Source organism: Mobula birostris, chromosome 18 (assembly GCF_030028105.1).
Source record: "Mobula birostris isolate sMobBir1 chromosome 18, sMobBir1.hap1, whole genome shotgun sequence".
NCBI classification, from domain to species: Eukaryota; Metazoa; Chordata; class Chondrichthyes; order Myliobatiformes; family Myliobatidae; genus Mobula; species Mobula birostris.
In genome coordinates this window covers 39,907,174-39,920,694 of record NC_092387.1, presented here as the reverse complement: position 1 = coordinate 39,920,694, position 13,521 = coordinate 39,907,174, and the positions used below count along the sequence as shown (strand labels likewise).

At 42.4% G+C, this 13,521-nt stretch overlaps 1 protein-coding gene across 1 annotated transcript in view; it reads left to right on the top strand.

The window, feature by feature from the left end:
* ptpn20 (protein tyrosine phosphatase non-receptor type 20) overlaps positions 1 to 13,521 on the top strand; it is a 412,353-nt gene that overhangs the window by 155,201 nt on the left and 243,631 nt on the right. Inside the window, exons 8-9 of the mRNA XM_072282567.1 lie at positions 4,111 to 4,189; positions 13,020 to 13,185. Coding sequence (XP_072138668.1) covers positions 4,111 to 4,189; positions 13,020 to 13,185 — 245 coding nt within the window. The remainder of the gene's footprint in view (positions 1 to 4,110; positions 4,190 to 13,019; positions 13,186 to 13,521) is intronic.

Here is a 13,521-nt window from a genome sequence, read left to right as displayed (position 1 = left end):
ATCACTATTTATTTATTTTTATAACTCATAGTAACTTTTATGTCTTGCACAATATTTCTGCAAAACTACAAGTTTCACAACACTCTCCCTCTGCACTAGGGCCGTCACCGCACACTGAGACAGCAAGGATTGACCATCAACACTGTTAAGTTCTTCACTCTCGTGGTTGACAGGGTGGAACAAGACATGAGCTTCAGGCATTTCCTGACTCCAGGGTAGCCTGGAACCTCATGGATATCTCTGGGTCAAAAATGAGGAGTTCCCACTCAACAATGGAGAGAAAATATTGACGTCAGTGCTCTGGATGGTCAGACCCTGGGTACCAGCAGGATCTACCATTCCACAGTAACCATACAATTTCTGCTAGAATGCTGCCATGGGGAAGAGCTCTTTTTCTGTCTTGCGGATTCACTCCTTCCCTGGCTATCAAGACACAACTCACGGATTGATTGTTCCCTAGCGGCACTTCAAGAGTGGGGACCAGCATATGTGTCTTTCAGTCTGGGCATAACATAAGCCCCTGGCAGCATACCTCCTCCTGTGTCAACTGCTAGTACGGACCTGTCTTGTGTTCCAGCTGAATATGCAGATCTTCTGAAGATCTTCAGGAAGAAGAAAGCCATCTCCTTGCCTCCACACTGGCCATACAACTGCGGGGCTTACTCTTTTCCTCTCTCATCCTGAAAAGGTGGTCATGGAAGAATGTATCAAGGAGGCATTGGCCTTAGGATTTAACCGTCTTTCAACCTTGGCAGCCTTGCGTGCTTCTTTTTTGTGAGCATGAAGGGTGGCAAGCTCTGTCCCTACATTGATTATTAGCCCCTCAACAACATCATGGTGAAGAACTGCAACCCTCTTCCTCTGCTAAACTGGGCATTCGAACAGTTCCAGGGAGCAACCATACTCTCCACGATAGATCTACGCAATGCTTACAACCTAGTTTGCATCTGAGAAGGGGATGAGTGGAAGACAGCATGTAACACCTCCACTGGCTACTATGAGTACTTCGTGATGCTTCTTATTCTGACCAATGGCCCTGCTGTTATTCAAGCACTGCTCGCTGATGTTCTCTGGGACATGTTGAGTCAGTTTGTTTTTGTGTATTTGAATGGCATTTCTGTAAGATAAGATAAAAGTTTATTTATCCTGAAGGAAATTATTGTTGCAATGTTGCTCAGTCAGAAATATATATAGTGGGAAGCAAATGTTTGGGCACCCCGGTCAAAATTTCTGTTACTGTGAATAGCTAAGCGAGTAAAAGATGAACTGATTTCCAAAAGGCATAAAGTTAAAGATGACATATTTCTTTAATATTTTAAGCAAGAAAACTTTTTTTATTTCCATCTTTTACAGTTTCAAAATAACAAAAAAGAAAAAGGGCCCAAAGCAAAAGTTTGGGCACCCTCCATGGAGAAGGGTTCTTTTCATGAAATTCCTGCACCCTTTTTTCTCCAAATATACCTTTGCTCATTGTGGCCAAAAAGTTTTATTTTAACTTCATCAGTCCACAGGACTTGTTTCAAAAACAAAAGGCTGGTTTAGATATTCCTTTGAACCTTTTGAATAGAACTTTTTGGCCACAGTGCTCTTCTGTGGATAATTAGGTGCACCCTTGTGCTTTTCTTTCCAATCGTTTTACTCCTTCAGAGTGTAACTATGATGTTGGGAACCAAGAACCTTTGGCTGACGAAGAGGCCCTGGAAGCATGGTGACACTGGCTGGAGGGGGCAAAGCTCCCCTTTCTAGTATGCACAGATCACTAAAACCTCTCCTACATCTATGGTGTCAAGAGACTCAACTCCCATCGGGCCATCTTGCCCAATGGGCTCTCTTCTTCACCTGAGCTCTTCCACGCTCAGCTACTATAAAGCAGTGATTCACTTCCACTCCTTCCTGTCCAATTGCATTCAGTGTTTATAATGCGGTCTCTGCCACACTAGATAAACCAAAGATATTCTGAACAATTACTTTCCAGAGCAATTGTGGTTGTCTGCAAGAGTAATCTTGAGCTCTTGGTTACCTGCCAGATTAATTCCCTATCCTACTCCCACTCTGACCTTTTGGTCTGTGGTTTTTTGCACTGTTACAATAAGGCACAACACAAGCTTGAGGAGCCACACCATACTTTTTGTCTTGGCACTCTACAACTTTCCAGATTCAGTACTGAATTCTCCAACTTTAGGTGCCTTGCTATCTTGGTGTCAGGACCTGCCATGTCTGCTATACATCATCCATGTTGGGTCAATTTTTCTCCTTCAGTTAGAACAGCCTGACCTGCTGTGCATGTCCAACAGCCTTGCCATTAGCAGCACATCAAAGTGTAATCACACTGACTGCTCATTGATCAGTGAGGGTGTCAAAGATTATTGGGAATAGGCAGGAGAGTGGGGTTGAGAGGGAAAGTAAATCAACCATGATTGAATGTTGGAGCAGACTCATTGTGTCGAATGGCCTAATGCTGCTCCAATGACTTTTGGTCTTATGACTCCTGCTAAGCTATTTGAAGTAGTCTCCCTGTATGTCAGACATTGATCTAAAATATCCCCTCTTTCTCTCTCCACAGCTGCTTCCTGACCTGCTGAATGTTTCCAATGTTTTCTGTTTCAGTTTCACTTTATCCAGACAACTTGGGCATGTAATCTATTGCAACCATTTCTGCCCTCTCCATCCCGCTCCCTCTCTGCAACGTAAACCTTTTGTCTTCTCACTTTGTCAGCTCCGTTAAAGGGTCCTTGTCCGAAAGGAACAGCTCACTTTTTCTCTCTGCTGATGCTGCCTGACCCAATGAACACTTTCTGCACTTCTTATTGGCAATCTGTTTGGGGGGTTATGTGTTCCTGTAATGAAGCTAGTGAATACGACCTGGTTGTGGGTTGTCACTGGATAGGAGCTATGTGGTTCTGCCCTATACTCTTACTGCTTCCATGTTTCTCTCAAAGAAATTTGGCAGGTCGCCGTGACCCTCTTCAATTTTTGTAGATGCAGTATAGAAAGCATTTTATACAGATGCATCACAGGTTGGTATGGAGCTGCTCTGCTCAAGATGACAAGAAATTGCAAGGAGTTATGAATGCAAGCTGGCCTCCCCTCCAATAACTCTGTATACACTTACCTTCCTTGCAAGCCTTGGAAAAGCAGCCAACATAATTAAGGACCCCTTCCGCCCTGGTCACTCACTTCTCCCTCCTTCCATCAGGCAGAAGATTCAAAGGCTTGAGAGCATATACTGTATCTCCAGACTGAAAGACAGCTTCAATCCCACTGTTATTAGACTATTGAACGAACTTCAGATATGATAACGATGAACTCTTAATTTCTCACTCTATCTCATCATGGCTTTATTTGTCTACCTGCACTCTCTAATGGTACCTCCTCTACATTTTTTTTTTTTAACTGCCTCGATGTAATATATGGAATGATCTACCCGGATGGCATGCAAACAATAGCTTTTCATCATATCTCGCTTCACGTGGCAATAGTAGGCCACTTACCAATTACCGTTGTACGTAACAGTAATCCGAAAGAAAGAAAATGAAGAGAAGTATTATTTTTTAAAACGGAATGATCACTGTGTATTATTTAGCTGCAGATCTCGGGAGTATTCTTGCTTCCGTGACAATTCCCAATATTTTTGCCTGTATTACGACCTTAAATACTATTCCAGATGTCTGTTAACTGTACAACATTGACTGAGCCCTTGATAAAAAGAAACAAACCAGTAGCTTAAGAAAAAAGACTATTAGCCTCTCTTGTGCTGACTAATGAAAAGATTAAGTGGATTATCCTCAAAGCCAAAGGGACTGCTATTTTTAGTTTTAGTTTTGTGGCTGCTTTGTTGAACTGGGTGTAGGACAAGCGTAAACACATTGCAGGCGGTTGAAAGGCAACTTCAAGGTCTAGTGCTAGAAGCCATGCCTCCAGCGAGAAGGTGATCTGGTTGCCATCACAAGATGCTGAATTGAAATGCATCTCCTTGTGTGGCAATACAGTGGGTCAAGCTGCCTTCTTTATGGTTAAAAGGATTTTCTCACAATGAAGGGACAGCCATGCTCCACTTGCTGTTATCAGAGAGCACTGTGGCTTTGTAAGTAATTGGATTTGTGTTTTTAGGGAGTTGGCATCGTCAGGAAGAGTGGAAAACAGAAAACAGGAATTCAATAGCGGGCCATTACCAACCCATCACCAACAGGTACGCCATTTCTGGCTATAGCCAGGTGATAACATTTCACTTTCAGCTCTTTAAACTGACAACAGTTATCTGCTTTTTATAATTTACTTCTTTGAGTATTATAAGCACTTTATCATCTTCAATTCTTTCTGAATTGACTGTCATAGTAATTTCACACAGCCTGAATTCTATCAATGAACACAACTGCCTATGATTGCTAATGCTCTTAAGGTGCCTTCTAATTATTTGATATTCACAGTTTTGATTTTATTATGACAATGCAGGATCTATTTCAATGAAATAACATTTCTAAAATTCTCTGGATCTTGGAGGGTTTTTGTTCCTGAGTGAGCTAACATTTTAAGAATTTAAAACATTTTCAAGTTCTTTCAAGGCTTTTCTATCTTAGCTTTGTCTTTCCATATTATAACCCATTGATAACATAAACTATAGGAAGGATGGAAAAATTGATCAGTATGGTGCAGGACAGGTGGGCAGAGTCAGGGCTGGAGGCTTTTCTCAATATCCATGGCAGGGAGCCCTGATGGCTGTGGTGTTTGGCTACTTTTTGTGGTTGGAGAGAGTCTTGGCGACGGAGAACCAAGTGTTGAAGCTTCTGCAGAGAAAAGACCAGTGACATCATAAAACTATGAACCAAGATAGAAGTTGTGGCAGAATTAAAAAAAAAAGGGCATAAATATAATGTTTGCACTGGGACTGACATGGATACAAATAAATACGAATTTTAAATTTGGTACATTGTTGAGGATGGGAATCAAAATTCATGGGATACCAAGCTCAGTTCTGGTGAAAACAAAAGCTCTTCTATCAGACCAGACAGCTTACAATTCTGGCAAACTGAATAACTGGATGGATCAGTTAGCTTTTAAGTTCCTAGAGAGATCAGAAGATTCTTTGCAAGACTGATGAGAAAAGTCAAGGAAGGACAGGGAGTTTATTGACAGAGTTAAGGCTTTAGCAGCTAAGGCCACATCAGGAGAAAAAAAAGAATGTAGTGTTCAGAATAAAGTTTCTGCATCTGAATGCAGGCACACTTGTAAAAAGACAAACAAAATGCTCCATTATTGAAATGTACCCACAACCTATGGACTCACTTTCAAGGACTCTTCATCTTATGTTCTTGATATTTATTGTTTATTTACTATGATTATTTCTCTCTTTTTGTACTTGCACAGCTTGTTGTCTTTTGTACACTGGTTGAACTTCCATGTTGGTGCGGTCTTTCATTGATTCTGTTATGGTTATTATTCATTTATGGGCTTATTGAGTATGCCCTCAAGAAAATGAGTTTCATGGTTGTACGTAATGACATTATATATACTTTGAACATTGAAAAGGATAGCAAGAATAGAGTTAAATATGCACGCAGTGGCCACTTTATCAGGTACAGGAGTGGAACCCGGTATAGGCTTCTGGTGCTTTAGCCCATCCACTTCAAGACTTGATGTGTTGAATCTTGAGTTACTGTCACATTCCAGTCAGCTTGAACCAATCTGGCCATTCTCTTCTGGCCTCTCTCATTAACGAGGCATTTTCACCCATAGAACTGCCACTCACTAGATGGTTTTTTTTCCACATCATTCTCTATAAACTCTAGAGACTGCTGCGTGTGATATTCCCAGGAGATCAGCAGTTTCTAAGATACTCAAACCACACTGTCTAGTACCAACAGTCATTCTACAATCAAATCACTCATATTTCTTCCACTTTCTGATATTTGGTTTGAGCAACAACTGAACATCTTGACCATGTCTGCATGTTTTTATGCATTGAGTTGCTGCCACATAATCGGCTGATTAGATATTTGCATTAACATGCAGGTGGGTACGTGTACCTAATAAAGTGGTCACAGAGTGAATTTGATTCAGTAGATGTTACTGTGATGAACTAAATAGTTTTTGGGGTAACGTCAAATAGAATGGGATGGGTGGCAAAGGGTGTGAGTGGCCTGACTGTTCAGGTAATGGAGGGAAAGCCCTGGAAAGTGAGAATCAGTATGGCCAGAGATCTGTGACTCTGAGGGAGAGGGGTATGATCTTCACACAGGCTGGAGATAGTAAATAAGTCTAGAGTTACAAAAGAGACCACAGATGCTGGAATCTGGAGCAGCACACAAAATGTTCGAGGAACTTAGCAGGTCAGGAAGCATCTGTGGAGGGGAATGAACAGTTGACATTTTGGCTCAATATCCTTCATCTAGAACTGCTATGGAGGGAAATAGACCATCAACATTTCAGGTCAAGACCCTCCATCTGGACTGGGCATTGAACCAAAATATTGATTGTACTTTTCCCTCTGTAGATGCTGCCTGACCCATTGAGTTCCTCCAGTGTTTTATGTGTACACACAATGTTATGTTCAGTGTGATTAGGTAACATTATAGGTCTTCATCAGTTCACCACCTTTTACTGTAAATGAATTCGCATGATGCAAGTTCAAGTTTAATTGCTATTCAATCATACATGAATACCCACGAGTACATTCAAACGAAACAGCGGTACTCTGGGGCTGAAGTACAAAACACAGTATCAAGATTTATACATAGCACAAGGAACACACAGCACATATAAGACAAGAGCAAGATACAGGCACACAAATAAATACAGTCCAAGTCCCTGAGTCCATCAATGTTGCAGCAGTCTGCAGTCAAACATATCATGTCTTCTGCCAAGCGAATACTGGAGAGCAGCACTGATTCCAGCACACACACCATGCCACAATGCCTCCAGCACCCTGGTGGAGCGTACTGATTCCGACACATTTCTCTGGGCCAGCTGCAAACAGACGACACTGCAGCTTTAGGCTAAGTCCTTGCTACGACCGACGCCATGCAACTCCCCCACCATTCGCCAATAAGTCAGCGAATCAGACTTGCAGCATTCCACATCAACAATCTCCAACAAGGTCATGCAATCACAGGAAAAGCGACCAAGGTGGTCACTCGCTGTTAGACTGCACACCTCCTTTGCACGTCCACTCCGACGCCTCGTTGATGCAGGCAGCAGCATGGTCCAGACCAAGTCCAACTCCTTCAGTTTCTCTGCTAATGTGCAAATGGCCGATGGGTTTGACCTGCAGTACCTTAAGTTCTTAATATACAGCAGGATTTTGCTATCATAAAAAAATACATTTAAAAAAAAGACAATAACACCCTTGGCTGGCCCTGTAGAAGCTGATGCATCTGAGCATGCCCCCATCTTACCGGAAGTCCACTCTTCCCCTTTCTTCACCCTTCACCTTTGCTTGCTTAGCATCCTGAGTCTCCCTATTATGTTTACCTTGTTGGGGACAGTCTCCTTCCGGTTTAGGTGCAGCCTTTCCAGATATGAACACCTTTAAAGCAGATCTAGATGCTTAAGGATGATGTACCCTTCCTTGGGGGCCAGAACCCTTATCAGGTGGTGCCAGGATACCAGCTCCCACTCATTCTGCTCTATCAGGTTCAAAGACTGCAACCTGGACATAGTATTCAAGGACAGGTAAGTGATGGTAATTAGTTCAACTATGAATGGTTAAAAATCAGTCATATGGTAATATAGTATAAGAAACAGGCCCTTCAGCCCACTGTCTGCACCAACTATCAAGCATGCATTTATACTAACCCTACACCAACAAGACACCCCAGATTTACTCAGACCTACCAACCTGAATGTCTTCAGGATATGGGGGGAAACTGGATCACTTGAGGGAAACCCAGCCATCACAGAGAGTGTGGGGCAATCTCCACACAGACAGCACCCAAGGTCAGGATTGAACCTGGGTCTGAAACACTGTGAGGCAATGGCTCAACTAGTTGTGCCAGTGTGCTGCCCTGGGGGATCAGACTGAATTACTGTTCAGCCTGGTAAAGGGCTGCTTGGCTGGAACTGAACCTTCTGGACGTGAGAAGCCTGTAGGAACAGGTGAGTCTAGTGGAAGCAGCAGGAAGTGAGTGGCTGTGAAGATGGCGTTTAGATTCGGTACTGCAGTGATCTGACAAGAAGGCAGCTGGCATTGATATTCCGTTCCTGTTTCAAACCCTTGACTGACTCTTAACAGGAATTAATGGCTAGTGCTGTTGTCACCTCTTAGTCAGCTCTGCTGTTTGAGAAAGAATGTGGCCTCTGATTTCTCAGCTTTGATCACTTGAGCAATCATGATTTCCATCACTGTGTCATTGGCACTTGTTAGTTTTCGAAAGCCAGGCAGTGAATTCTGAATTTCTCTCCTTAAATCTCCCCATCCCATTAAGGCATTCAGTGAACTGTACAAGAATTTCATCTAATTTCAGTGTCAAATTTTGTTTGATAATACTCTTTATCTGATAAGGGTTACAATTAAAATAGGTAAGTCTTATTTTATTACATCACCAATTGTTATCATTGATTTAGACTGCATAGACCAAACAATTAATTTTTCCAGTGAATTTTAATAATCCTCATTTAAATCTCAACTCATTCTTGGATTTTTTTAGTTCATATATTCCAATTTATTGAAGCATCTTGTGACTATGTTTTTAACAAAATGACCTCGCATCATCTTTTTTGAGTAGTAGAATGCAGTCAGAAGTTAGTATGTTGAAGACTCGCTCAGTAAACCTGAACACATAGAGAAGGGTTCCTCTCTCAGTCAGAAACTGAGGGAATGTTGCACTGTTGGATGAGCTGTCTAAGAGATCTCATGGCATTATTTTAAAGATGGGACAGATCTGCTGTCTCATCTCCAGTGACCCAGGATTGATCCTGACCTATGGTGCTGTCAGTGTGAAGTTTACACATCCTTTTTGTGACAATGCACATTACCTCCATTTTGTAATGGAGGAGAGGTTTACGAGTTCTTGAGCTCCTGTGTGTTTAGCCATCTGACACTTAGCTCCTGGTAGGGTTATCCATGACGGTACGGTCAAGGGAGAGGTTCCAGACAAAGAACAATCCAACCAGGACCTCAGCAGCAGAACTGATGGAAGATGATGACACTTCACAAAGGTAGCAAAGGTGGAGGAAGGCTGCAGCAGTGACAGTACCCATTCGCCTTGCATTCCATGCCACTGGGCCCTGACTCTGATCCGCGGTGGCTGCCCATGCATCAGCCTCCCCATGTTAAACAAAGTTAGAAGCAGCCATTCTCCGTGAAGAGAATTCAGCCTAATATCTCAGTTACGTGGATCTCAGATCAGCCTCTACAGTCACCTGAAAACCAATAGACAAACCCTTTAGAGAACATCCTTCTCGACTCAAGGGATCGCACTACCTCCAGGTGCCCTGGTTTCCAGCCACATCCCAAAGATCTGAGAGTTGGTAGACTAATTGGCCACTGTAAATTACACCTGGTATGTAGGCAAGTGATAGAATCCAGCAGAACTTTACGGGAGTATGTGGAGAAGAGGTTACAGCAAAAAATTAGTGGGGAGTGAGGCAACATAAAGTCATGGATCATGTAAATGTGGTATGTCACAAGTTAATACAGTAAATGTGGAAATGATGGCATGTAGATAGAAAATGCAACATATAACCTGCAGGCCAGGTGGTCTCTATGTAGAAAGAAACAGACTTAAGGTCAGGTCTCACAGCCTGAATTCATAACTATATTTCATTCTCTCCAATTGATGCTTCAACTGCTAATTGCTTACAACATTTTCTGTCTTTATTTTAAGTATGCATATTCTATTGTATTTTGGCTTTTGAATTATTCCTGCGGTTTTGAGCAACTTATTGCCCAACCAATATTTACTTTGAATATTGTTGCATTATTGTGTGTGTATTCCATGCAATGTAAAGATTCAATTTCAAGTTTATTGTCATTTTCAATGTAAATGAAAGCGGCTCTCCTCTTGGCCAGGGTGCACAGCACAGTACATCTCTCATACGCAGCACATAAAGTCATATTACCACAAGTAACAAGGTGCATTTATGCTACAAGTTAAAAAGTTGTCTCAGTTTCATAAAGCCATGACACTGGATGGGAAGCACTTAGGGCTATCGTCAAAGGTAACAGAGAAATGCAAGACTATTAATTCATAACAAGCAATTAGTAATCTTCAGCTGCATTATGTCAATTATTAAGGAGCCAATTTTTGAACTGAAAATAAATTGATCAGTCATATCCTGAAGGTGGATAAGGTGATGAATCACCATTTGTTCTTTGTTCATATTCATGTTTAAATGGATCAGCGCAGTGTCTGATTTTACAGTTACTAGTAAATTGAGATTTATTCTTAGGGTTTTCCTGTACTCTGGTTGAGGAAAATTAAAAAGTATCATGTCCACTCTGAGTGTTAAACTTTAGGAAAGATGGAGACAATGCACACAAAGTTCTGGAGGAATTCAGCAGGCCAGGCAGCATCTATGGAGAAAAGTACAGTTGAGTTTCAGGCCGAGACCCTTCATCAGGACTTAGGAAAGGTGTTCAGACTTTGGAGAGGAATTTACTAAAACAATTCCAGCAATTTACTAAGATCCGTTTAGTTACTGTGTATGGCTGGACTGAGTCACACAGGCTGTTCCTTAGCAGAGGAGGCTGTGAGGAGACTTAAATGTGTGTGTAATGTCATGAAAGGTATGGACTGAGCAGATGGAGAGAAATCATTTCAGTGGTAGAAGAACCAGGGACGACAATTGAAAGTGATTAGCAAATAGAGCAGAAGGAAAACTACCTGAACACATTGTGTGGTTTGGGTCTGGAATACTCTGCCAGCAGGACATGTAAATTCCACTACAGCATTCGAAAAGAGAAATGGATATGCTCTGAATGGAAAAAAGTTGCTAGGCAATGGGGAGAATGTGAGGGAGTGGAACCAGCTGGATCACTGTGTTTACAGAGAGTCCGGATGGATTCAACAGGCCAAAGGCCCTCTTATCAATAAACTGCAACCATGCTGTGGTTCTTATTTTATATGTTCTCTTTTGGTGTTTTAGATCACTTGGCCCATCAGTTCCATGCTGTTTCTCAGAGCAATCTCATCTGTCTCATTCCCTTTTTATTTCTCTGTAACCTATTCTTTCTCACGTGCCACGTGATTCTCCTGCAAACTCGCCCATACTGGGGGCAAGTTACAGCAGCCAATTGACCCACTAACCAGTATATCTTTGAGATGTGCAAATCAACAAGGTCACTCGAGGGAAACCCGAGCAGTCACAGAGAGGACTATAGATCTGCCATTGGTGGGGGTTGGCCACGGATGTTGAGTCCGAGCTGTCTACGTTGTTGGTGCAGCACCTTCAGTCAATACGCAAGCCTGGACGTAAGCCAGAGCAGTATGATACGGAGAGCACGAAGTTGTCCAAATGGTGGCTCCCCCTCTCCACACGGTTGATGAATCCAAAGGAATGGCAGAGACCATTACAGTTTGATACCAGCGGCATCACGGAAGCTGCCAGTCAGCACTGAGCTCAGAGTGGGGTTTCCAGCTCTGGGTTTAATCCACTCCCCTTCCCCATGAGTGATTATAGACTCAAGGCAGTGGAGGTTTGAGGCCAGAATTTTTCTTCTCCTTCTAGATGCCTGGAGCAACTGGTTTTAAGGTGCCAGTAACCCGCCTTTGTCCCTTCTGCTGTCAGTAGAAAGGGTTCTGCTCGGCTTAGTAGCTACACCACACCTGAGAGCAGGAACTGGACTTGGTTTGTCAGAGGCTTTTTGAGACGCATGCCATTGGGACCATTTAATAGGTACTGGGATCTTATCCCCAATACCCACCTCCCCACCGGCTATGACAACCTTAAGGAATATGTACGTACACACAGCCATCAGCAGAGATCAGGATTGAACCTGGGCTGCTGAAGCTGTGAGGCAGTGGCACTGGGTGCTGTACCACTGTGCTGTACTAGATCAAAAACTCTCAATAATCTGTACCATTGTGCTGTACTATATCAAAAACTCTCAATAATCTGGCCCATTCAAGAGTCGCTTCAGGTTTTGGAAACTAAGGCTCAACTCTGGGAACAGAATGAGTTCCAAGAAGTAGCTAGTTTTTAGATGAGTTGAGATCACTGAAATGAGTACTTGTTTATACCTCTGACCCTCTTAGACTTCAGCAGGATGAAAGTACAACTTGTGTTACAGTTCTATTATCATTAGCATTCTCTAATGGATGAGTGGAGAATAAAGGAGCTGCTTCCTCTACATAGCACATGATTTAACAATGGTGGATGCTTTCTATATATCGAGTTAATAGTCAGAATTATTGAAGACAGCCATAGTGATAACATACTAAAAGCAAAAATGATATAATCTTCATTAATTGGTGGTCTGTTGGTGTTAATTGTTAATTGGTGGCTGTGTATGTCAATGTACTGTGTACAAATTATAAAGATGCAAGGTCTCCACCAGAAGCTTGAAATCTCTATACAATGTCTGTAGTTTGCTAGAAAGCTTTCGCCTAAAGAGATTTTACCAGTTAACAGCTCTTGAGCTTTGTTTGAAGCCGTGTGAGAGCTTTCCTGTGACAATCAAAAGGAAATCAGTGGCCATAGAGAAACCTCCACAATGTGTGAATGAGCTTTGCTGCCATTTGACCCACATCACCACTATGCAGGCCCTTTGAAAGAATCTCGTTCCCCTGCTCTTGTCCAATAAGCCTCACCTTTTTTAAAGTCCCATATGAAGATTGCTCTCAATTGCATTTTCAGTTCAGAGCATCTCTGCATATGAGAGAAAGTCCCCCGTCTGGCTCTTTTGCTGACGGTTTAAACCTGCATGTTCACTTGCCAATCCTCTTTCAGCAGAATCATTGTTACATAAAGCTGTGGAATGAAATGATTAATCTGGGCTCTCTTGTCTGTGGAGCCAGCTCTCGGTAGCTGTAAGTTGATGCTATTGAACAGATTGGGAGTAACTCTCTAATTCCCTTCTGAAGGTCCTTAAGTACATTGAGTACCAACTCCAGTAGGATCCAGTTGGAGTCTGAACGTGACTACATCCCGAGTAGAGAGTCGTATTATCATACTGCATTCCCAAGCGGGGCGAATAACTTGCCGCAGAGAACTGCTTGTGTGCCCAGTTTGTTGCACCGGAAGGGAAAGGTAGGACCCCATTTTACTCTCTGGAGTATTGAGCAGAAAAAATCATAACTGTCATGTCTTTTCATGTCTGTGATTCTCTAGAGTTCTAGAAGATTCTTCAGGCTAGATCGTTGTAACTTTTTAGTGCAGAGGTCGATACATTTTTGAAATATCAGGGAATTGAGGACAATGGGAGCTGGTAGAGTAGAGGAGTTAAGGTCTAGGGCAGATTGATCATGCTTATTGAATGGAGGGGAAGGTTTGAGAGGCCTGATGGTCTACCCCTGCTCCAATATTCCAATATTCCTGAGTTCAGGTGATTGCCAGGGCTGAGAGAAATATCGTTCACCTGGTCTT